The sequence below is a fragment of the Callorhinchus milii genome, unplaced genomic scaffold (genome assembly GCF_018977255.1).
Source record: "Callorhinchus milii isolate IMCB2004 unplaced genomic scaffold, IMCB_Cmil_1.0 Scaffold5, whole genome shotgun sequence".
NCBI lineage: Eukaryota > Metazoa > Chordata > Chondrichthyes > Chimaeriformes > Callorhinchidae > Callorhinchus > Callorhinchus milii.
Window position 1 is genome coordinate 66,567,858 of NW_024704746.1, and position 25,119 is coordinate 66,592,976.

At 42.8% G+C, this 25,119-nt stretch overlaps 1 protein-coding gene across 4 annotated transcripts; it reads right to left on the bottom strand.

The window, feature by feature from the left end:
• Positions 1-3,530: 3,530 nt before the first annotated feature.
• gata3 (GATA binding protein 3) lies at positions 3,531-25,119 on the bottom strand. 4 transcript variants are annotated; one of them, XM_042335552.1, is made up of 6 exons: positions 24,816-25,119; positions 22,137-22,667; positions 16,454-16,555; positions 14,447-14,589; positions 10,665-10,790; positions 3,531-4,082 (listed from the first exon to the last, which is right to left on the bottom strand). In XM_042335552.1, the coding sequence occupies exons 1-6, from the start codon at positions 25,048-25,050 to the stop codon at positions 3,783-3,785; spliced, it is 1,437 nt and encodes a 478-aa protein (XP_042191486.1). In that variant the 5' UTR covers positions 25,051-25,119; the 3' UTR covers positions 3,531-3,782. The 4 variants fall into 4 exon arrangements, with proteins under 4 accessions (XP_042191486.1, XP_042191485.1, XP_042191488.1 ...); XM_042335551.1 differs by having other exon boundaries at positions 14,447-14,592; XM_042335554.1 differs by lacking the exon at positions 16,454-16,555.

Genomic DNA, 25,119 nt, shown 5'->3' on the forward strand with positions numbered 1-25,119 from the left:
TCAATCTTGAGCTTTGAAGCCGGATTTCTGTGGTTCGTCAAGAAATATTAACACAACGTTATCTCTAAGCTGAAGACTACCATTTAAGGGATTTGCAAACTTCTGGATGCGCTGAAATGCAAAATGCTGTACATCTAAACCCAGGGTGGAAATTCTTCCCCCGAACCTCTTCCCCCCTCAAAATGCTGATAATTGGACTTACTCAACTTAAATCACTCAACCTTAGGTGTCAGTTTGACTCAGTTAAGGGTATTCTTGCCTCCGAGTCAGAAGGTTGTGGGTTCAAGCCCTGTATCAGGCCTTGGAATCACATAGTCCAGGCTGACACTTTAATGCAGTCCTGGGGATATGCTGCATTTTCGGAGGTGCCATCATTGGGATGAGCCATTAAAACCCGCCTGTTCAGGGTGAGCTTTAAAGATGGCGTGGCACTATTCAAAAAAGAGAAGTACCATGTGTAAGGAGCAATTATTGTAATTATTATTAAACAGGCGCAAGTATTTGAGAGCCACAGACATACTGATTCAAACCCATATGTTTCTTTGTGTTCATTTATTAATGCAAGTAGCATAGTATTATCCATTCTTTACAGGGGATAGGAACAGAGGTCAGATAATATCTATTCACCAATAACTTACTTTTACTAGAAAAAAAAAGAAAATACTGTATCCTTAAAAGCTCCACAACTGAAAGGTACTGCAGTAAAGTACAAATAACTTAGAACCTTTTACATTAGCCTACACTGCCAGTTCTCTACGGCATATTGCACATCATTCGTTTTCTTTTTTTGGCCTCATCAGTACCTCGAAAACTATACATAAGACAGCAATTATTTTACAACAGAGAGGAAGAGGGAGCGAGGGTGGTGTGGAGGAGGCGGTGGGGCGCGGGGGGGGGGGGTGGAGGAGGTGGGGGGGAAGACGGGAGCAAGGTAGGGGAGGAGAGGGAGAAAAAAAAGATTAAAAAAAAACGAGAGGTGCAATGGTGAATCGTTTCGAAACAGCCGTCAAGATAAAAACACAAGATATTTTACTGCAAGGCAAGATGGATATAGGACTTTATGTCTGCCCTGTGCTATTATTATAGGTGACCCTTGGTGCATAGCACCAACACAAGAGTTTGGATGGCTCACTGATAACATCAGGGGGTTGTATTTAAAAGATCAGCCCATTTGCGATCCCCTTTCTTTCTCTCTCTCTCTCTCTCTCTCACACATACACTCCCCCTCTCTCTGGCTTGTTAAGTATCACACATGTGTTGACTTTAATGAGCCCTTGCCACTTTTTATTTAGTCCCTTTTATTAACTTCATGTGGGTTGAGGTAGAAGAGAGCGATGGGATGGGGAGGTTGAAAAGCGGAAATAAAAAGTTTGATTATTTTTCCCATATAAATTGGTAGGTGGGGTTGGGAGGTGGGGGAGGGGGTGTGGTGGTGGAGGGAGAAGAGAGGGGATGCTTGAAAATAAAGCGGAGGAGGTTGAAATCAATTTTTTTTTGTAATTTTTATTTTTTTATATATATAAAAAAAACTTTATATAAAAAAAAGAACGTCAGCGGGTTAAAAGTTGAGCACGGAATAAAAATAAGTTAAAAAACACTTTGGAAATTGCTGCAAAAAGGAGACAGGTTCTGGAAAGCGATGGGAGTTTGCTAAGGGGCTGGAAGCTTTGTAATCAGACGGTCAGGAATCGCTGTATTTTGTAACCCTCGGATAATAATTTGGTCACTCAGTCCATGACTGTTTGCGGGACACTGCTGTGCACAATCGGCTGCCATGTTCCACTCACTTTACAGTATATCCTGTGAAGCGCTTTGAGACGTCTCAACAATGTGAGAGGGCGCTATATCAAATGCAAGGATTATTATGACGCTGTCATTTTTTATACATCATTTTTGATCTGTACAAATCGTATAATCGTCTAAGCCGCACATCTGCCAAAGTCCTATTTAAGAGTTTATATTCTATGCAAGTTTGACATAACTCATACTTTGCATAAGTCATATTAAATATATGGTCCCAACTGATGCAACTTACGTGAGGTTTACTGTTTATCCTGCACATATGTGAGAGCTTATGAATATCTTTTTTGTGTGGTTTAAAAGGGGGGAAATTTGCGAGCACATATACTGTGAGCGCAGAAAGCAATCCAAACCTTTTTCTTAACCAAACCAAAAGAACGAAAAAAAATTGGGGGGGGTGGGGAGGGAAAGAGAGAGAAAGAGAGAGAGAGAGAGAAGGAAAGAGAGAAACCTGTCAAGCATAAACCACATTAGGATCATCAACAACAATGAAAAAAAATTAAAATCTAAAGTTTATTTTTTATATTAAAAAAAGAGGAAAATTAATAATAATAATAATTATAATAATAATATTATGGAGCCCAAAAAAACTTCAGCAGTCTTTTTTTTTTACACTAGCAATTATTATTCCGTTTTAAGACATTATACAACCGTTCAGTTTGTATAGCATGTAATCAAATAATTCTTCCTACACCTTTCTAGTAGCCTGGATTACTTACATACAAAACAACAGTTTACAGGAACTTGTTTCACAATACATCTCAGCCAAGGACAATTGCTGTCCAGAGTTCTTCTAGGCAATATCCGTGTATAACACTGATAGCCTGGAACTGACAGAACTTCCTACGCAGCTCAGCTAAACGGTCTGTCTGCAAAGGTAATGCATCAAATGATTTCTGACGGGCGTGAGTGAGGCAGCCAGAGCTGGGAGTTTGCTTCATCTCTCTCTCGTTTCGTTCCCCTCTCCCAACCCCCTCTCTCTTTCTCTCGCTCTCGGCCCCACCGGCAGTTTTACGAGCTTGGAGGGGGCTCCTCTGGTTATCTCCAGTCAAACCCCATATCTCCTCCTCCCCCCACCCCCACCGTCCACATAGACCACCAACCGCCCCCATCCCCTCCATCCGTCACTGTGTGTTTGTTCCACAGCCCCATCGCCTCTCCAAAAAACAAAAACCTTGTGTGCGTTCATCTCCCCCCTCCCCAAAACACACGAACACACACACGCGGCACACGCACGCACACACACACGCGCACACACACAAAAGTCTGAGGTCTGTTCCAAGCAAGCTGATCACAGTCAACACAGAAGCCCCAATTGATTCATTGTCCTTTGCGTATTTTACGAGACATTGCAGAGTTGAGTGAAGGCTAGGCTGGCTGGCTGGCCGGCTGGCTGGCTGGTTGGTTGGTTGGCTGGTCTGTCGAGCTGGCGGTGTTGCTGTTGTCGTCGTTGTCTTCGTCAACACAGCACAAGATTCCGTCCCACTGACTCACAGACAAACAGGTGATGCGGATGGCTTATACACAAATGGTGGCCGAAGGCTGGTTGAGCTGCGAGGCACAGGAGCGCCCAGCCCAACGAGAGCTCCAGGTAAGTAAAGCGGCATCTTTGCGGGGCTTTGTGGGGCAGGGAGGAGCGGGGGTGGTGGGTGGGAGGGGAGGGGAGGGGGGAGGAGGAGAAGTCCTTCCCATTGTCCAAGGCTAAGCCTTATTTCAACAAAATCGTCAGGTTGCCTATGTCCCCCAAATCTCGTCGGCTTCTTGTCATCGGAAAACTTGGGTGTTGGTGTGGGAGGTAAAGCGTGGGAAGTAAGGAAAGGAGTGTTTGTGCGAGAGGTGGGAGGTGGTGATAATGGGAGAGAGAGAGAGAAAAGAGAGAAGGGGGAGTTATTTCTATATATATATATATAATTCGTATGAAAAATGTCAATGCAAAGCCAATTCCACTCCTTCGCTCGGTTGGCTGAAGAGCAGAGTCTTGCTTATCCCATGGCGGAGACCATGTTGGAGGGATGGTGGGGTCCGAAGGAGAGGCCGGACGAGGGGTGCATGGGTGTCGGTGTCGACAGCATGTGGCCTGCATGGCTGAAGTGTGGGATGTGCCCGATGGGAGACATGTGTCTTGAGAGCGTGGCAGGGCTGAAGGAGCTCGCTTTCTCCATCAGGCTCTTCGAGAACTCATCCAGCCCGTCGTGGCATTTTTTGGCCTTTTTGGATTTGCTGGACATCTTCCTGTTCCTCGTCTGGATGCCTTCCTTCTTCATGGTCAGTGGTCGGTTAATCTGTAGGGCGGGAGAGAGAGAGAGATGGAGAGAGAGGGGGGACGAGGGAGGGAGGGAGGGAGGGAGAAAGAGAGGGGAAGGGAGGGAGAAAGAGAGGGGGAGGGAGAGGGGGAGGCAGGTAGGAAGAGAGGGAAGAGAGAAGGGAGGAGAAGACGCATAGAGAGAGAAAAATAACATGAAAGAAAGACAAGAGAGTAGCGAGAAAAAAAAAGTTTAGTGAGGAAAGCAATATTTTTAAAAAAAAACACACGCACACATCACCCAAACTTATCCCTTTATCCGACACAGTAAAATGAGCTGGGGGGGGGGGACAAAAATCTATGAGGCCCCCCCCTCCAGCATCCTGTTCTCAAGTTGCACAGATTGAATGTGGCTCAACTTTATTTACAATGTCATTATTCAGGTCGAGCCGTTAAATACACTTTCCTATTGGGTGTCTTCCAACAGCTGTCAATCGGCTCTTGCGGGAAAAACTAACAAGACCCACAAGGCGTTCAGCAGGAAAAGAAGGTTAAGGTGCGACGTTTTAGGTGTCGTGTGTTTTTCAATACAATTTGTCTTTTTTTTTCCACATCTCAAAACGCTCTCGAATATTTGCCATCGGATCTCGTGGCGTCTCAACGTTGAGGTTTGAACCCACCACCACCTCCTGACCAATAAATAGCGAAGGGGTATATTCCCGCAGGAGCAAGGGGGAAGAGAGAGAGAGAGAGAGAGGCCATTCAGCCCATCCAGCCTGTTCCACCAGTTTGTTAGATCTACGCGAGTAGACCAACAAATGCAATAATAATACATGCATTTATTGGTCATCGAGACACCTCAAAGTGCTTCACAGAATAAACTGTAAAGTGGCTTTGACTGTGTATTTTGTGGGTGAAACATGGCAGCCAGGTTTGCGACGCAGTAGTGTCCCACCAACAGCCTTGAAGTGAGTGACCCAATTTTATTTAAGGGTGTTACTGGCCAGGACACCGGGAGAGAGAATCTCCCTTCTCTTTTCAAATAGCGTCGTGGGATCTTTAACGTCCACCTGAACAGGCAGACGGGATGTCAGTTTAACGTCTCATCCGAAAGACGGCCTCAATATATATCGGTTTCAGCATAACAACAAAGTTCAGCAGTAGTTGTCTCGCTTTTCTGTCTGTCTGTCCAGCTCTCAATGAAGCTATCACTGATTACAGTGGGAACAACAGTTAATGACCTGACTCATTTCCCTAACGACTGCTAGTATTCTTAAGTCCTTTTATTCTCTCCGCGCAAACAGACACACACACACACCTTCCTGTTCTGCTGCTGAAGCTGTGCCATCTGCTAAACCTCTGTACTTTTACACAGAACTGGAATAATAATCCTTGCATTTGACATAGCGCCTTATCATGTTGTCGAGACGTCTCAAAGCGCTTCACAGGATCTACTTGCGTAAGGTTTTGCCCAGGAATCGAACCCGGGTCCTTTCACTCGCGAAGAGAGCGCTCTAACCTCTGTGCTGCGGGACTCTAAAAGTCCTAACGTCAAAAGTCCTAGCCCCACACACACGCACACACGCGGACACAGGCATTTATTTAACCCAGATCGCCAAGTCTAAATGCTGATCTGAGCACTGCCTTAAGCACAGAACTTATCATCCTTCCCCCTCTCCCTTCTCTCCATCCTTCCTCTCTCTCTCTCTCTCCCCACCCACCCCCACGTCTCCCCCCCCCCATCCCCAGTTATACCCAACGAGGATGTAAAAGAAAACTGAATAACGTTATTGACTTAACAGACCGCAACCAACAAAAAGCAGCGCTCGATTGGTTGTGAAGTCTACAGAAAGGACTTCAAAACACACGAGCTGAACTCTTTTTTTAAAAACACATTAAGTAAAATAAGTGGTTAGTTACAGTGTGACTGTTGCTTGCTCTTTTCTGAGGCCTCTGGTTATAAACCCGCTTTCAAAGAAAAGTTTCAAGTGTAAAGGCATTTCATTAACCATGTTAAGGCCCTTTCCGTTAACTGTCAGTTAAAGCGACAGAACAGTAGCATTAGGAGCGCACACGTTATATTCATAGAAGGTTATAGCACAGATAGAGGCTGCATATTATTATTATTACTTCAGCCACAAAATACACAGTTAATCCACTTATATATTCTGTGAAGCGCTTTGAGACGTCCCATCAACGGGAGAAGGCGCTGTATCAAAGTACAAGGATTATTATTATTTGATGCAAGGATTATTGCAATTGCAAGGATTATTATTCATAATAATACCCAGCACAGGCTTTATTGTATCAGTAGCGACTGTGTATTTTGTTGGCAAGAAGCAGTCAATTATCACATCACTGAGACGTGATAATTGCTTCACAGGATATATTGTAGAGTGGATTGACTGTATTTTGTGAGTGAATGTGGCCGCCAGTTGCGACGAACAATAATCGTTTTCCAGTCATTCAATGATGAATTAGTTACTATTTACCTTATCCTATTGGGGGGGGTCGTCCGTTAACCTTCCCATTGTTGGGAGGGGGTAAAAACAATCCCTTTCATTCCAATGGATTTCATATGGTAAAAGCGCTTTGAGATGTCTAATGCAAGTATTATTGTTGTGAACGTTACCCATTTGTGAGAGCGCTGTGAGAAGCAGACTCGAGGCGTAGCAGGGTGATTAACACGAATGAATGATACTTGAGGGGGGGTGTGGGGGGAAACCCCATTAAAACCAAAACAAGACAGACTGATACCTGACCCCTTTCCTAACTGAAAACAAACACTAGTGCAGCGGTGGGGAAGATCAAAATAGCTGCTCAGTATAAACAGACCCGCGAAAAGCAGCAGCTCTGCTTAACACTCGTTTACTTTCTTACGTCCTCAAAGTTGCAAAGCGTTCTTAACGACAAGCTGGCGAACGAGTTAATAAGAGATTCCCGAGCTTCGAGAGGACGTGATACTGAGCTCCACACTGACGGAGCGGATAAGGTTAGACTCACGCCCTTGTCGGACTTGAAAGGAATGCAATTATTCAGAAAACTCACAATTTTTTTTTCGGGGGGGTGGGGAGGGGACAGTGGTGGGGGGCTGGGGGGAGAAGTAAAAACACGGTTTAACTTAAAAACCATGCGACAAATATTGTTTATGTTGCAGTTTGGAAAGTTCAATCACCATTGCTCTCTTTCCCTCCATTATAGCCAACTCCCTGCATACTGTACAGAGGCTTCTTTGATGTTGTTTGGGTTTCTTAATGACTGGTTCTCACACAATGGAATAAACTGCGTTACTTCTGCTCAACTCCCATGTCTTCGGGCTATTCATAGTGATGGTTCAAGCCGAGGGAGGATCTCTTTCATCAGAGCATTGGTTTCCGTGCGATGAATATGTTTTCTTTCGGTCAGCCGGGGGTTTCTGACACCATGCTTTAAAGAGTATCCAAACTAAACTGAGATATGTAGGCATCCCACCTGCGCACGGAAATCCCAGAGATAGATTGTTGGAATGGCATATTCTCTCTCGCTCTCTCTCTCCTCTCTCTCTCTGGAAAGTATTAGGCGCAGGTTGGCGAGAGCCCAGGCTTGGGGGGAGCCTAGAGTGTGCTTTGGGGGTAACTGTTGGGAGTCTAACCCAGCTAAAACCACATAGCTTGCCATCGATATCACTATCAGGCAAGCTTTCCCGTTGCTTGTCCAGTAAGGACCACCTTCCCCAGTTTTTGGCTTGTAGGTTTAATATGCATCCACGTCAGGACTTTGAGCTCAATAGTTCAGGATGAAATTAAACCAAGGTCGTGTCTGCCTGTTTAGGTTGAAAGACACCATGGCACTACTAAAAAAAGAGAAGAGGTGTCCTGGCCAACAATCTCTCCTCCCCCACCCATCAGATCCAATTGGTCACTCACTTCATGGCTGTTCGTGGGACACTGCTGTGCGCAACGTGGCTGCCTACGAAATACAGTCACTACACTTTACAATAAAACACAAAGAGCTTAAGAGATGGCTCGTCGACATAAGGCTCAATATCAAATGCAAGAATTATTCTTTTTGTTTTTACTGAGCCAAAGCTAGTCCCTTCACGTAAAAAACACCCGCAGCCCCGATCAGTTCCAAGTAATTTTTATGTTTTTTTTTTAATGCCTTAAGGTCATCGCATACTCTCAGCTTGACTATGTGATTCCAGGTACCGTCATGGAGATTGAATCCTCCACTTTCTGACTCAGAGGTGAGAGTGGCTACCACTGAGTCAGGCCGTCTGACAAAAATTCCTTTTAACGTACTGCTGATCAATCAGGGCATGCAGTGTTAATACGTTTAATCATAATCCTTGTCATTTGATACAACAGCAACAATAAGGTGGCATTTGTATAGCGCCTTTCACATCCATAGCCCGTTTGCTAACGGTTTATAGGGTATACTGTGCAGTGTAGTGACTGTGTATAAAGAAGCGCCTTTCTTTCGTTGTTCACAGTAGCTATTCCATTTCATTCAACTGCGCTTGAAATGCCACATTCATCCACACTTGCTAAATAAACCCTGCCAGATCCTATCATCCCCTGTGTGGTACTGTAATATTTCACACAATTTAAAGACTTTCCTGCAGAATTTGTTCTCAAAACATTTAAAGAGTTCCTATGGGAGCTTTGAGGTCAAATGGAAACACATTCTAACGCAGCCGAAATATTCTAATGTCACAGCGGGATGACTCCTTAAAGTGTTGAGAAATTCATCTTATATCTTAACGCAAGAGAGGACAGACTTCAATAAAGTAAGACCGAACTCATATGGTGCCAAAAAATATAAACAAGAGCAGCAAAGGGAACTATACTAATAATCCTTGCATTTGAAATCGCGCCTTATTATGTCGTTGAGATGCCTCAAAGCGCTTCAAAAAAAGTATTGTAAAGGGAATTGACTGAATATTTTGTGAACCAAATATGGCAGACAATTGCGCACAGCAGTGATTTATGTAGCATTGCATCTATTTATGTCTTACAAGTCAAGAGGACGCACTATCGAATAGGTGAGAGATCTCAAAGCGCTTTGCGGGATGTACTGCTTCGGCCAATGTTAGCACTGCTAGCAATGTAATTGTGAAAAAAAGAGAAACAATAATAATTTGGTCACTCAAACCACGACGGTTTGTGGGGACGCTGCTGTGCGCAATTAGCTGCCGCGTTTCGCCCACAAAATATACAGTCAATTCACTTTACAGTATTTTCTGCAAAGCGCTTTGAGAAGTCCAGCGCCTTGGGACGTCCTCCCGACGCGAAAGGCGCTACACAAATATAATTTTGTCGTCCTTGTTGTTGGCTCGAAGACGTGAAAAAAGCGATATATCGAATGCAAGGATTATTAGAGTTATCTTATCGTATATAACGATGCAAACTATTCATGAACAAATTGAACTGAACTTTTTTTTAATAAGAGAATTGAGACAGGGCAATACAACTTTGGTGTGTGTGTGTGTGTGTGTAAGTGTTTCAGAGGCACTACCCTATAAAACCTGCCTTAACGCCAGGGAATGGACACTGGGATGGTTCACTGTGAAACACCAACAAACACGCCCCAGGAGTCTGCGAGCTGGGGTTTAATGGGCAGCTGCTATGTAAATGCACACCAGATGAGATCTGTCCACACACAACTGATGCACCAATAAGGATTAATTGATTGAATTAGTCTGGCGCCATTCACGTGACAATTACTACAGTCCCTTAATCCTACCCCATAAACTGACAACAGTGGTGGTCTCTCTGTCTGTCTGTCTGTCTGTCTGTATCTTCCCTTCCTCAAACTCCAATGCTCAGTCACATTTCACGGGGATACGGTTCGATCCCACCCGTACTTTTTAAACCAAAGTACCAAATTATGATCAGCGTTGGGAACTTTTTTTTTAAAAAAACACACACACAAGTCAATTTCGTGTCGATTTGAACGCCTCAGCTTTGCTCAACACAGGATCCCATTTGCAACTGAATTAAACCGCTCACATTTCAGTGTTTTTTTTTGATATACTGCATATAAATTCTAACGGGAGGGAGTTGGGGGGATTTATTTTTTGCAACACAGGTGCCCCCCCACACAGAATTATTGCCTCCATTCCCACAGACACCAACACACTCTTAAGGGCTAAATACAGTGGTTACAAATATTTCATTTTAAATAATGTACATTTGGAGAAGTTTAAACACATTTAAAAAAAAATTGAAATAAAAATATGAATAAATAATTTTTAACGACGGTATTTAGATTTAAATATAAATCGTATCGATTTAAACAATCTTATCTTCTATTCTATTTGCATTGTATTTTTTTCCCCATTGGAAAAACTTTCATTTATCAATTTAACCTCTTTTCAAAATTTTTGAAATGTATTTTTTTTAAAAAAACTTTATTCTTATTTTAAAAAAATTGATATTAAGCAGCAAAAAGAAAACCCCCAAAAGGCTGGTTCACGTGTGAGATATATATATATTTATTAAGTGCGTTTCCCTGCCAAAACGAGGGCTATTATGACTTGCCTGCTCTACCTTATTGGTTAGGTGAGGGGGTGCAGTGCGGTGCAATGCGTCAGCTACTCTGCTGCAGATACCGTATAAATAAAAAGGAAAAAAAAACTCACGTTGTGTAGTTTGTAATACAATCCACACGCGTTGCACACAGGGTCCCCATTGGCATTCCTTCTCCACAATGTGGTGGTGGTCGTTTGGCAGTTAGCACATGATGTGCCCGCTCGCCTGGCAGCAGACTGCAGAAGCCAAACCAAAAAACAAGAGACAGAGAGAAAGAGAGAGAGAGGGTGAGTGTGAGAGAGATGAATGAATAAGAGAGGTCGGTTGTACTGTAACATAGAGCATTATTGTATGTTGTCTCAATCGACACCCAAAACTTGACCCACCAATACCCAACACAACACCCTTCAGTCAATCTAAAGCCATCGACTGACTATCTTCCTAACTTACTTACCTAATTAATTAATTCACCAACTCATTAACTAATTTCCCGTTTATATTACATTAAACGGTCCCCAACGCACACACTTACAGGGGTGCCCGAAAAGTCTCGATACCATTACAGGGTTTAATAAGTTTTAAGGATGATAGGGTAGTTTTTTTTTAGATAATAGGTTATCACAACGTTTTGGTCACCTTCCCGTTTATGTTTAATGCTTAAACGTCTTTGTATGGTGGTGGTGGGGGGTGGGGGGGAAAGAGTGTGTGTTTGTATGTGTGTGTGTCTGAAGGGGAATGGGTTGTGAAAACAAAGCTATCTGGACCAGACAGATATTACTCTCTAATAACAGATCAAGTTAATACCAAGTGTTTACCGCCCCCTTTGAAAAATATTATTCATTATCAATAAATAACAATAACTTTATTTCCAAGCAGCAAGTTAAAGACTTGCTAAGGTTCTGTCTCGCCTTTCTCTTCCATCTCTCTCTCTCTTCTCTTCTCTCTTCCCCCTTCCCCACCCCACTCTCTCCTTCCCCCTTTTCTCTCTCCCCCCCCCCCCCCTTCTCTGTCAACAAGCAATGCTGACTTGTGGATAAACGGTGTGTGTGTGTGTGTGTGCGCCTTTGTAAGCGGTAATTAGAGCTAATTTGCTCCAACTGTCCAGTTCTGACCTCTGTAACTCCCACCGATATTATCCCTGGTTACAGATAAAAGAGTTTAACAGGTTGTAAAGACGACTTTTATATACCGCTGAGCCATTGACGCGGTGCCAGAAATATCAAGCTTCTTTTAAAAAAAAGTTGCACAACAGCACAACACATAAAAAAGACATTTTGACTTTGATCTTTCATGCGAATTACAATTCGCACACACGAGAGACACCGAAGTAACCCAGGCTCCTTCAGATCTCCATGTGATTCGCTAAAAACCCTCAGTCGGGTGTGTTTCAAAGATTTGAGTGCGGATAATGCAATTTTTGATTTTTTTTTTTCTCTTTTAAAAAGAATCTTTACCTCTCTCGCTCTCCCTCCTCCTCTCTCTAACTCTCCCCACTCTTTCCCTCCATCTCCCCCTACCCCCCCACACTCTCTCTCTCCCCCCCCCCCAGCCCCAATTCTCTCTTAATTAAAAAAAATGTGTTTTTTTTATATATAAAACAAAACACCCCCCTGTTAAACCTACAATGTGTTTTTTTCTCCCATTTTCCTTGGCCGGTTAAGAGGGAAACAAAAATCTCTCTCTTTTAGGAAAACTGTTTGACGAAATTTGACGTTGAAATAAAAAGGAACGATTAATTTGTCTTGGCCTGATCACAAAATAGGATCGCACCTTAAATTGAAATGTACAGGAGTTTAACCCAAGGGCAAAGGTTTTTTTTTTAAAAGACTTGTTTGAAAATAAAATGGGGAGTTTGAAATCCGTTTACTTTATAACTGCGGAATCCACTCTTTCCCCAAGTATCAAAGGGCCACATTCAGTGAGGAAGTTTAGTTGGGAGTTTTAGTCATTATTTAGACGCCAGAATGGAAGCAAAACAATTCTTTATAATTGAAGGGAAATGTTGATTTAATTAAAATGGAACTTTTAAAAAGATTTTACTTAAAAGGAACGATGCATGGTGCGCTGTTTGCTGATGATTAAAATAAATATATTTGTCAAGCCAATTGTGCCTGAACTCTCACCAAAAATCTCTTTACTACAAGAATCTTAAATAGTCTCAAACACACACACACACATAAACGGTCCCAATTAATGGTTCAAAAAGCTTTGTATTTGGGGAGGGGGATAGAGGAGGGGGTAGAAGAGAGAGAGAGAGTGTGAGAGAGCGTGTGTATGTGAGAGAGAGAGAGAGAGAGAGAGGGGGGGGGGAGGGAAATTGGGTTGTAAAGAAAGTAGTCGGTTATCTAGACAAGACAGATATCCGGTCTCCCCTTTTTTTTAATGTAGGAAATTGGCTTTTGACATTAGAGAGAAAGGAAAAAAAAACAAAGTGAGTGTATGTGTGTGTGTGTGTGTGGAAAAAAAAGGAAGGTTAAGAGAGAGAGAGAGAGAGAGAGAGGGGTTGCCAGGCCAAAAATTCCAATTGCACACATGACTTTCCATCACTCTCCCTCTGCCTCCAAAGTCTGTCTACACACCAATGCTCTAACGAGGCTCTGAAAGACTGGAAACCCATTAAGGAGTCTCGTTCGCTGCAATCCACATGTTAACTGGAGGGTAAAGGCTTTCTCCTTCCTCCCTCCCTCCCTCTCTCCCCTCTCTCTCCCCCTCCAACAACCCAACACCACCAACTCAAGTCAAGTCACTCAGTCACTGGTGCAATTCACACGTTTATATTTAACTGCCTTTGGTTTCCACCCATCCAGCAAAAAAAAGAGCACAAGCTCCCCCCCCCCACCCACCTTTTCTCTCCCCTTTTTAGTTTAATCTCCTTTCCCCTTTTCTCTCTCACTCCACTCCACTCTCCACCCTCCCTCCCTCTCTTTCTCCTTCCGTCTCTCTTCCCTTCTCTCCCTCCTGTCTTTCTCTTGCTCCCCCCACCCCCCTTTTCTCTCTCCCCTTTCTGTCTCTCTCCCCCACTCTCTCTCTCTTTTCCCCTCCCTCTCCTCTCCCTTTCCAGAGAATTGCACACCCTGTGAATAATTCCTAGTGATCAAAATACAGATGTAAAAATACAAAGCGTTTGACCTGATCTCAGAGGTGTGTGTTGTCAAAAACGAATCCCTTTAAATGAATTAACTGAAGATATTTTTCGAAACGAGAATTATTTGTACTGCATTCAAAACGCACAAAAACACACACACACACAAAAAAATAGACGTCAATTTCTATGTGTATTTTCCGCGTGAGGCAAATTAACAAAATGAGATTTGGGGTTAAAAAAAAAGTCACTTTCTCTGTAGATAAGGAACTTATTGACTGACTGACTGACTGACTGACTGGTCATAAGAAATGGAGTGAGATTTGTTTGGGGTTCATTTGAGATCCAGGTTGAAATTTAAATATTATTTTGTTCATTGTGTATATTAAAAAAAGTCTGACTTTCCCTCTTACCCACGACTAAAGGACTACAAAAGATATAATAATAGTAATTCTTATTATCTCTAACCCCCCTCTCCCTCTGCTCCCTCTCCCTCTCGCCACCTTTCTCCCCATTCCACTCTGTCTATCCTCTCAATTCCGAGAGAATTGCACCCCGGGGTGAATGATTCGTAATGATAATAATTCATATTATTATAAAAGTAGAAGCATTTGGATGCATCACATTGAGCCAGAGGTGTGTGTGTGTGTGTGTGTTATGTCAGGTCAAATTCAGGGCTGATGGTGAGAAACACAGACACACACACACATATACACACAGAAAGATGTTACTCAAGACCAGGAAATGAAAGGGCTCTCTTGTTTGATCCATGTATTTCTATTTCCTCTCCCCCCCTTTTTGCTCACTTACCAATCTCCTCTTGGGTTTAATGAGTGGTCGGTTCTGCCCATTCATTTTGTGGTACAGACCACAGGCATTGCACAGATAATGTCCTGTCCCATCTCTTCTCCACAGTGGAGTAGAAGTGGCTCCACAGTTCACACATTCACGACCTTCTGAAACAAAATCACACAACAGTTACCTTTTGTCGCTTTTCTATATATTAAAACGTTGCTTTTTTTTCTACGAAAAAATATATTAAAAACACACACACACACTCACACACTCAGGCTGACAGAACTTAGGCATCGTCGCGCAAAGGGGACTTGGCAATTTGTAAATTGGGAATAGAATTATTCAAATATAATTGGATTATAATCTCTCTCTCTCTCTAGGATTTCCCCCCCCCAATGTATGTGGTGTGTGGAGGTGAAATGCAGGCAATTCTCAAGTTTGGTTTGGATGCTCTTAATTAATTAAACAGGGTTTGTGTATGTGTTAAGACACCTGACTTTATATACACATATATAGAATATAATATGGGAATATAAGTGTTATGCTCCCAAAATTGATCATACAAAAGGTAATATATATATATGTGTGTGTCCTTATAATTAAACGAGTCTAAATGCAGTTGTTATTGGAATTCAACCTCAAAAGAGGCACTTTATATATAAATATATATATACCTATATGTATATAATGCCTCTCAGGTTAAAACTGGGGTCTGAAAGCCCCAAGTTTTGTATTAAATGCAGAGTAAAAAGTGCTGATTTTAGCTGCAGGCGGGTGTTTGCTCAATGAGTGCACGTAAGCACGCAGAAAAAAAATGTGTAGGATTGTATTTTGAACGCTATTCCTGAAATATTACGCCGAGAGGAGTTGTAATGAGTGTGTGTGTGTGTGTTAGGTTAGGTGTGTGGGGGGTGGGGGGGGAAGGAAGAAAGGAGGGAGAGAGAGAGACAGAGAGAGAGAGAGATAAATAGAGATAGAGAGGGCAGTGAGCATTGCATAAAAAACACCTTGCAGCACAAGCAATAAAATTTTAGGATGTCCTTGTGCGTTTTATTCTGAATTTCCTTGGCTATGTTAAGGTATGCACTCCTCACACACAAACACATACACACACACACACTCTCTCTCATCCCAAGCCAGTGTGTCTGGGCTCCTGTTTCGGGTTTACTTTTCGTTTTTATCTTTGCGATGCACCAGCCTTTTTTCGCATGCAGTAAAAAAAAAGTCTCTCTGGCAGTCTGTTTGTCAGGAGAATCGCGTTCATTGTCATATTGTCCCTTTTATTTGATTTCTGTATAATGTAAGTGGCGCCACTGAAAAGATTAAAGTACAATAAAGCGTGTTGCAATTCACCCCCCACCCCCCCTCTTCTTTTATAGAAAGGAAAGCAAATATTTGCAAGCAAACGATTGCATTAGGTTAAGTGCATGTTATGCTACCCTTGTTGCGTCAGGTTTATTGGGAGGTGGAACAGACCAGTTTAAAATGAGCAAAAAAAAAATTACGCCACTGAATGCACACGGAAGCCTTTTTTTTTAAAAAAGGCATATATATATATATATATTTCGCACCTTCTGAATGTTTAAGGTGGATTTCTTTTCTCGAGCCCCCCCCCAAAAAAAAACACAACAAAAATAACAGTCGACGTTAATCCAGTAAATAAAAGACTACTAAAAACAGGTGAATTGAGGCAAATGCACACACAAATACATATATATACACACATTCACATACACACATACACATATACAAAGTTACAGGTCTCAATCAATCGTAAGGCCAGGGAAACTCTAGAGAAGACAAAAAAAAGTGTGTGTGTGTGGGGGTGGGGGTGTAAATCAAATGCTAATTTCTACACAAAACGTAGTCATCACCGTTGCAAGTCTAGCAAAACAAAATATATCTGCATCGCTGAATGGTATCATCTGCTTCCTAGCCATTCCAGCCAGAGAAGCGTTGACAAATCTCACGCTAACAACACAGCTGGACTGATCTACATTAAAAGGGTTTATTTTTGCACACCTATTAAAATGTCGAATGAACAAATGCCCAGCTCACTACAGCTTGCTCGGTCAACCTCCAAATGGTGCAATTTACAGTCCCGAGGTATTTTTTCCCGATCCCCTGAAAAAACAGAAGGGGGAACGGTCAATGCATTCATTGCTCAAATTGTATTTCCCATCCCAGTTTGAGCAACAAGGCTCAGTCTTAATTAATTCATTCATTAATTCATCGGGACTTTCTTGTGTAACTAATAATAATCCTTGCATTCGATACAGCACCTTATCACGTCTTCAAGACGTCTCAAAAGCCCTTCGCAGAATATACTGCAAAGTGGATCGACTGTGTATCTTGTGGGTGAAAAATTAAGATTTTTTTTTATAAAGACGTTTGTAATTTTTTTATTCTAAAAAGAAGATAATGCATAATAATAATCCCCTTCAAAAATATATATTAAAACAATTAAAAATATTAATTTGGTCACTCAATCCACGACTGTTTGTGGGGACGCCGCTGTGTGCGATTGGCTGCCGCGTTTCGCCCACAAAATACACAGTCACTTCACTTTACAGTTGGGGAGGACAAGTGGGGAGAGGGCGGGGGAGAGAGCGGGGGGGGAGTGGGATTGATTTGGATGGCTCTTTCCAAAGAGCCGTCACAGACATGATGGGCCGAATGGCCTCCTTCTGTGCTGTGTAATTTTCTGATTCTACGATATCCTGTGAGGCGGTTTGAGACGTCTCAAAGACGTGATAAAGTGCTATATCAAATGCAAGGATGATTATTATTATCGTTATTATTTGATCTAAACTTTACTGATTAGTGGAGCTGTTGTGTCCTTCTTGAAATTCACAATTTGTTTGCCTTTTGCAAGTAAATCAATGATAGATCTGAATTGAATCAAGGTAGATAACCGCAACCCCCCCCCCCCCCACCACCCCACCACTTCTCTCTCTCACACACGCACACACACACACACAATATCCCTCTCCCCATTAAGAGGGCAGCCAAGGCAAAAAAACACACACACACGCACGCACCCACACACACACAATTTTAAATCACTATCGAAAAATTTATAATAAAAGTTGGGTTTACGAATGCGGCAGTTTTTAAGCAATCACCCACCAAACATTCAGTCGATTCACTTCACAGTATATTCCGTGGAGCGCTTTGAGACGTCTGGAAGACGTGATAAGGCGCTGTGTCAAATGCAAGGATTATTATTATTATTATTATTATTATTATTGTGGTGGGGGGTCGGGGGTGGGGGGGTGGAGTAATAAACAAGGCAGTTTTGGGTCAATCCTTCACAAGAAAGATTAGAAAGATCCCCCTCGTCCAATAACAAGTTTTGATATGTAGTTTGGCGCATAGGAAAGCGGTAATAACCGCACAGTTGAACACATTTGCACAGTACAGTATCACATGAGGTCACTGGTTTTTTTTTTTAATCGCCTGTCGTTGTAACACACGAGTTGCAGATCTTAAGCAACAACTTTCCTCGACCCAGTTTATTTGTCAATCCTGCCAGCCACTTTTAAGAGTTAAAACTGCCGAGAAATTTGCAATCAGAACACACGCACACACGGAGAGAGAGAGAGAGATAGAGACACACACACACTCGCGCGCGCGCACACAGAGAGAGAGAGAGAGAGAGAGAGAGAGAGAGACAAGAGAGAAAATGAACAAGTACTTTTGAAAGCAAAAAAAATAGCATCCGCACCCTCTAAACCGCAAAACTCAAACCGTTTCTTTTTCCAAAACTTGCAAGCTACACATTTTCACCACTTAAAATAACAAAACTTTTTTTTAAACTGACGTTTAACACAAGTCTCTTTGCCCCTGGTTTTTTTTTTCACCCGCTGCATTTTCACGTGCATTTTTTTTTAATCTCAAAGAGAGAGAGAGAGAGAGAGAGAATATTAAACAGGACTTTTGAGGAAAAAAGAAAAAAAAAAGGGGAAGAGGCAAGATTATATGTTGCGTAAATTCATGGGTTCTCGCAAACCGCAAATATCTATCGCTCAGACATAAAAAGATCTTCTACTAAATATATAATAATAAACACTTGTATTTGTTTCATACAACGTTGTTGAGACGTCTCAAAGCGCTTCACAGAAAATACTTCACAGGTGAACTGACTGTATATTTTGTGGGCGAAATGATATATAATTTATATATGTGTATATATATAAACAGTAGTGAAATGAAGGGTGCAATTAACCTATTTCTGATGCATTGTTTCCCAGGGAATGTGTATTAACTCACACTTCCAAGTCTTATTAGTCACATAAAACGGTATATATATATAAAAAAAACACGGTGGAAAAACTTTTAAAGTCAGTTTCAATAAATCCCCCCTCTTCCCCAGAGAGAAAAAGAGGGAGAGAATGAATGAGTGAGTGAGAGAGAGGGAAATCTGATGGATTTGTACTATATAAACAGCTATTAATTCCGCTACTGTCTCAACACTATGCATTAAAAAACAGTCCGGACAGACGGGATATGTTCGATACAGAATTGTGTGTGTGTTTGCAAACTTAATTTTCACAACCAGAGAGAGAGTGTGTGAGAGGGGAGGGGAGGGGGGGAGAGGAGATTTGGGAGAGTAATCGAGGTGCACAAAAGGGCAGAAAAATAACACTTGCTTTTTATTAAGGCACAGAAATCGTGTGTGTCTGTGTGTGAGTGGTGTGTGTGGTATGTGTCTAAAAGTCTGTCTGTGTTGCAAAGCTCATTTTGGAGCACACAACTGGGAGGGGGAGAGAGAAAAAGAAAGAGAAAGACGAAATGAAAAGAGATTGGAGACAGAAAGAGAGAGAGAGAGAGAGAGAGAGAGAGAGAAAGCAACCGAGGTGGCAGGGATGGGATGGGGGTGGAGGACAAAAAGAAAAGGACAGAAAAATATCACTTGCTTTTGAGACACAGAATCTTGTGTGTTTGCAGACTTTAATTTTCACAACAGGAGAGGAAAGGAGAGAGAGAATAGGGGGAGAGAGAGATTGAGAGAAGGTGAAAAGAGGTTTGAGGGGGAAATCGACTTGCAAAAAAATAAATAAAAGAGCCAACAATTATCACTTGTATATTTTTTGTTGTTGGGCCAAGGCTACGTATGGGGAAGTGACTTGTGTGACTTGACATATCTAACCATTGGGATGTTAATGTGTGTGTGTGTCTGTGGAGCTGGGTGGCTTGGATCTGTCTCTAATTAGAGAGTGCACATGGGTCCCTTGTTTGATAGCTTTTTCAGTGATAGTTGGAGAGTCTGTATCAGTCAGTCAGTTCAGTCAGTCACTGACTGAATGATTGCACTAATAATAATAATCCTTGCATTTGATATAGCGCTTTTCACGTCGGGAGGACGTCCCAAAGCGCTTCACAGAACACACAGTAAAGTGAATTGACTGTATATTTGTGGGCAAATATGCACTACTTGCATTTTGCACAGACCTGCAGTTTCTCTCTCTCTCTCTCTCTCTTCCTCTTTTGACTGCTCTGCAAAAAAAAATTGTCCTGTCTCTTAACCATCGCAGCATATCCGGACTCTCTTTTTTTTACACACACACACGCAGAGAGAGAAAAAAAGTTTCATGGGCTCCAGATAGATAAACAATGCCATTGACAAGAGCATCAGTCTGCAAATAATTGGATTAACTAGCACGACTGTAGAGAGACTCATAAAGAGTCAGAGTCAGTTAGTCAGACTGGTTATGGCAGTTTCTCTCTGTCTCTCTCTCTTACTCACTCACTCACTCAATCCCCCATTAACAGCCGATAGAGCTCTCTACAAAACAGGTCTGGATCAAGGGGAGAGAGACCAGGGGGAGAAAGACACAGAGAGAGAGAGAGAGAGAGAGAGAGAGAGAGGGGGGGGGGGGGGGGGAGTGAAAAAGATCTTCCTCCCCAATGCATTACAATTGCACTTAATTCCTCTCTCCCCCTCCCCCCAACCCATCACCCCACCACAAAATATACAGTCAATCCACTTTGCAAGCGCTTTGAGACGTCTCAACCGTGCGATAAGGCGCTGTATCAAATGCAAGGATTGCTATCATTATTATTATTATCATTCATAATGCATTTACAATGGCACTTCCAAGTTTTTTTTAATTCCCCCCTCCCCACCCCACCCCAAAAAAAAAACTACTTCAATGACAAGTTGTCACAAAATTCGTATTCCCTGCACCCTTTTCCTGGACAACACTATTTCACGCTCAAAATGCACAGTCAATTCACTTTACAGTATATTCTGTGAAGAGCTTTGAGACGTCTCGAAGACGTGAAAAGCGCTATATCAAATGCAAGGATTATTATTATTACATGTGTGTCTATCTTTGTGTGTGTGTGTCAGTATCTCTTTCTCTGTTTCTTTGGGACGTCTCAACGACGTGATAAGGTGCTATATCAAATGCAACGGTTATAGGGCAGTTGATGACTAGGCATTAAACTGCGGAGGGTTGCAGTAACCCTACAAGAAATGGGGGATAGTTTGGCATTAAGCTATAACTGGCCCCTAGCTAGCTCCTAAGTCAGTTTAGGTTTGAAGTTATCATCTTTGAGTGTGTATGTGTGTGTGTGCGCGCGCATGTAAGATCACAACAGGCCTTGTTGACTTTTACATGGCTCCATCATTATCACCCACAAAATATACAGTCAATTCACTTTACAGTATAGTCTGTGACTTTTTTGAGGCGTCCCAAAGACGTGATAAGGCACTATATCAAATGCAAGGATGATTACTGTTAATTTCAAAAGCATTAGAAAGGCTCTATTATTGCATTCCACAGTCACTTGCTCATTGCTAGTTGTGGGTGGGAGGGGGGGGGGTGTATATGTGGGTACGTTGGCATTTGATCTCCCTGTATGTTCTGCCCCACTTTTATATGACTACCAAGCCAGCTCTGGCTTTGCAGTGTTGAATCACACACATGCTGGTCAGTAATCCCTGTTGATTGCTATGTATGTTTATTAAAACATGAATTGCATTTGGTCTTAGATCTATATCACCACCCCCACCCCACCCCCTTTGGACTTAAAACAGCTCACCCCCACCCGACCCATACATCTAACAGCTTCGTAGAAGTCTCCCAATACACTGAAAAGTGGGTTACCGCATGTTTGGGCTGTGTCATAGCAAAAGTGATCTGGTTACAAATAGTAGCTAACTAACGAAAATCTCTCGAATCAGCATTTAGTGACAGTTGTAACCAACTGTTGAGTTCCCTTTGAGCATGTTAATAAGAGGCACATATCTCTTCCTTCCCCCCCCATCCCTTTAATTCCGAGGGCTAACAGTGATTCACAGATACCCGATGAGATGTTTCAAAGTGTATGTGTGTTTCAATTGTACCATGATTGCCTCAGTGTTAAAAGTGACCAGCAGGTTATCTTGAATCATCCCACAGTCCCTTTGACTTGCTCGCTCCTTCCCTTGCTTACTTCCAAGACCTTCCTCTTCGACCGTGCCTTTGGTCACTCTCCTAACCCCTACCCTCCCTGCACTCTACCCCTCCTGATCCCAATCGCCCTCCCGCCCCCCCCGCCGCCCCACCCACCCAGCTCAGGTCCAAATCCCTGATTGCCCAGCGCCTTGGGACGTCCTCCCGACGCGAAAGGTGCTGCGTATGTACCATTTGTGGCAGTTATCGCCTCGCTCGGCAATACAGTACAGAAAAAAAAAATGTTAAGGAATAAAACTTACCTGTGCTGGAGCGGGCCTTGGGTCTTGCTTTCGACGGGAAGCCTGGGGGAGACGCACCCAACAGACTGCCAGGGGGGAACAGCCCAGCGCCATACTCTGAGACGTAAGGCGGGTAAGAAGCCAGGGGGTGATGTGCCGAGCTCGCACCTCCTCCTAGTGATCCCATGCTGCCTCTCAGGTGAGAGGATGTCTCCAGTTTCATTCCCTCGGTCAGATATTTCACGCACTCCTTGTCCTCCTGTCGGCCCGAGCCGTTGGATCCAGCACCGGAGATGTTAGGGTCGGGGGAGACATCCTTGGGTGGGGTCGGGGGGAAGGTGAACAGGTGGGGGCTGGAATGTCCTGTGGAGAGGGACGAGGAGGAGGATGGAGGGTAGACTGAAAGAGCCCCCGGGGAGCCGTGGTGAAGGGGGGCCTTGCTGAAAGCACTCAGATTCCATGGCGAAGCATTGTGGTGGGAGGCAAGAGCCTTGCCTCCATCTATCCAGGACAGGGAGCTGTGAAGCAAGGGAGGACGGCAGACCTGACTCCCTGGGAAAACAACATAAAAGCGAGGATTTAATATAATAATAATAATAGTAGTAATAATAATAATTATAATCCTCGCATTTGATACAACGCCTCATCACGTCGTTGAGACGTCTCAAAGCGTTTCACAGATTATGTTGCAAAGTGGATTGATTGTGTATTTTGTGAGCCAAATAATATACTCAAAAGATATGTGCAATGAAGCCTCCCATATAAGAAACATTCTTATCATATGGCTACAATTTTACCCTTCCCATTTCCCCCAATTCGAATCCCACTGACACACGAAACTAATTAGCCCTACCGATACCTAAGCAAGTGATGCGCAGCCTTAAAATCAAGTTCTCCCTCTATCTCTGACTGCCTGTCCTGCTTTCGTTGAGCGATTTGGGTCAGACTTTGCCCGTGATAACACATTGCACACCATCTCCCTCTGGTGCCTTCACTAAAGGGAATTTGCCTTCAGTGAAGGCACATTTTGCGTTACTTTTCAAAATACACAGTCACTACACTTTACAGTAAAATCCTGCGAAACGCTACGAGATGCCTGTCTGACGTGAAAAGCGCTCTATCAAAATGCCTATTATGATTGATTAGTATTATTATATTATTAATGCCAAAAGCTGTTTCAATTTTGGTTTGGACATTTAGACATTAACAGAGAAGAGTGGAAATTGTTGTGGTCAGTTACCAAACGCCCCCAAGTGGAGAGGACTTCATCGACCCTTTACCCTAGCTCTAGCGATCAATAAAATATATCTTACAGCATATGACAGCAATGAATTTGCTCAATTGGGAGAGGTTCAAATCAAAGCAGAACCAGGTAGGAAATTCAAAAACATTCTCATGTCCCATTTTTTATGCCTTAATAGAAAGCACTTTGAGACGTCTCAACAAGGATTATTATTTATTATTATTACACACAGCATATATATATATATATAGTCAATGCAAAGAAATGTTTGCACCGTATAGATATATATAATATATATATGTGCCCGCCGTGTGTGTTGCGAAAGTGGTTGAGAGAGAAGAAAATGAGCATATGTTTATACAAGTTTATAAAATGTGATCACTCGTTCGCTCACCTACTAAACCTGTCTCACACACACAAACACACGGACGCACACACACTCGCGCGCGCACACACACACACACACATACACACACAAGCAAAAGCGACTGATACCTTCGAACCAAGAGTACTCAACAGGTTGCAAGATGAATGCCCACACTTTGCTGTAAACAACCACACACACATACACACACGCACACACACAGGTGGGGGTTGGGGTGAAGAAACAATATACATGTATGCATCAGCCTGTAACTCGACTCTTTTAAGAGTAAGCACTCCAAAGGGCACAGTATATATATATATATGTGTGTATATATAAATTGGAATTTTTTTTGCAAACCACAGTATGGTTAAAAGGTTCGCACAGGCGTACACGTGAAAAAGCACATCTCAAACTAAAATGGCTTTTTTTTTTCGCTTTGCCTCCCCTCCTTCCCCCTCTTTTATGTCGATTTCTGATGATTTGTGAAATCCACATGACAAAAAAAGACCTTAGGCAGTACAGATAAGCGGCCGGAGACAAATTTATATCTTTAAAGTAACATGCGCTGCTATCAATTCTATGCTTCACAAACCAAAAGTAACCTCCTTTCCTCTCGCTACTCTAGCTTTCCGGACAATAACATTTAAGTTTTTTTTTCCAACACATTTCAACGGGTGGGGCGGGGTGTTTTGCCCACAAAATATACGGTCAATTCACTTTACAGTATATCCTGTGAAGCACTTTGAGACATCTCGGAGACGTGAGAAGGCGCTATATCAAATGCAAGGATTATTATTATTCTTATTAAAAATGGAGAGGGAGGTGGCAAAGGACAAGATTCTATCTATTTATCTATCTCTCTGTGTGTGTTTCTATCTATTTATCTATCTATCTGTGTGTGTGTGTTTCTCTTTACATGTGTATCTGTGTGTGTATGTGATAGTCTCTCTCCCCCTGTGTGTGCGTGTGTGCGTCTCTCTTTCTCTACTTCTTTCTCCCTCTCTACGTCCAGCTATCTCTCTCTCTCTCTCTCTCTCTCTACCGATCCACCCGTCCCTCCGATCATCTGGGAACCACCGGCTGCACTTACCGTGATGTGGCGGTGGATATCTCTGAACGGCGGCTCTGACCGAGTTGCCATAATAAGACGAGACGTGGTTGCCTTGGCTGTCGATGTTGAACAGTACATCCACTTCTTCGGACGGGAGATAGGGCGAGGAGTCCACATAGCCATGGCTGAGCCCGGGATGGTGAGAATCCGGGTGCTGTCCATTTAACACCGCTGGATGGTGATGTGTCATCCAACGCGGCTGATCCACTTCCATGGCTTCGCAGAGAACTTGTTTGGGTTATTTTTTTAAATTAAAAAAAAAAGCAGGTGGGGGGGGGGGGGG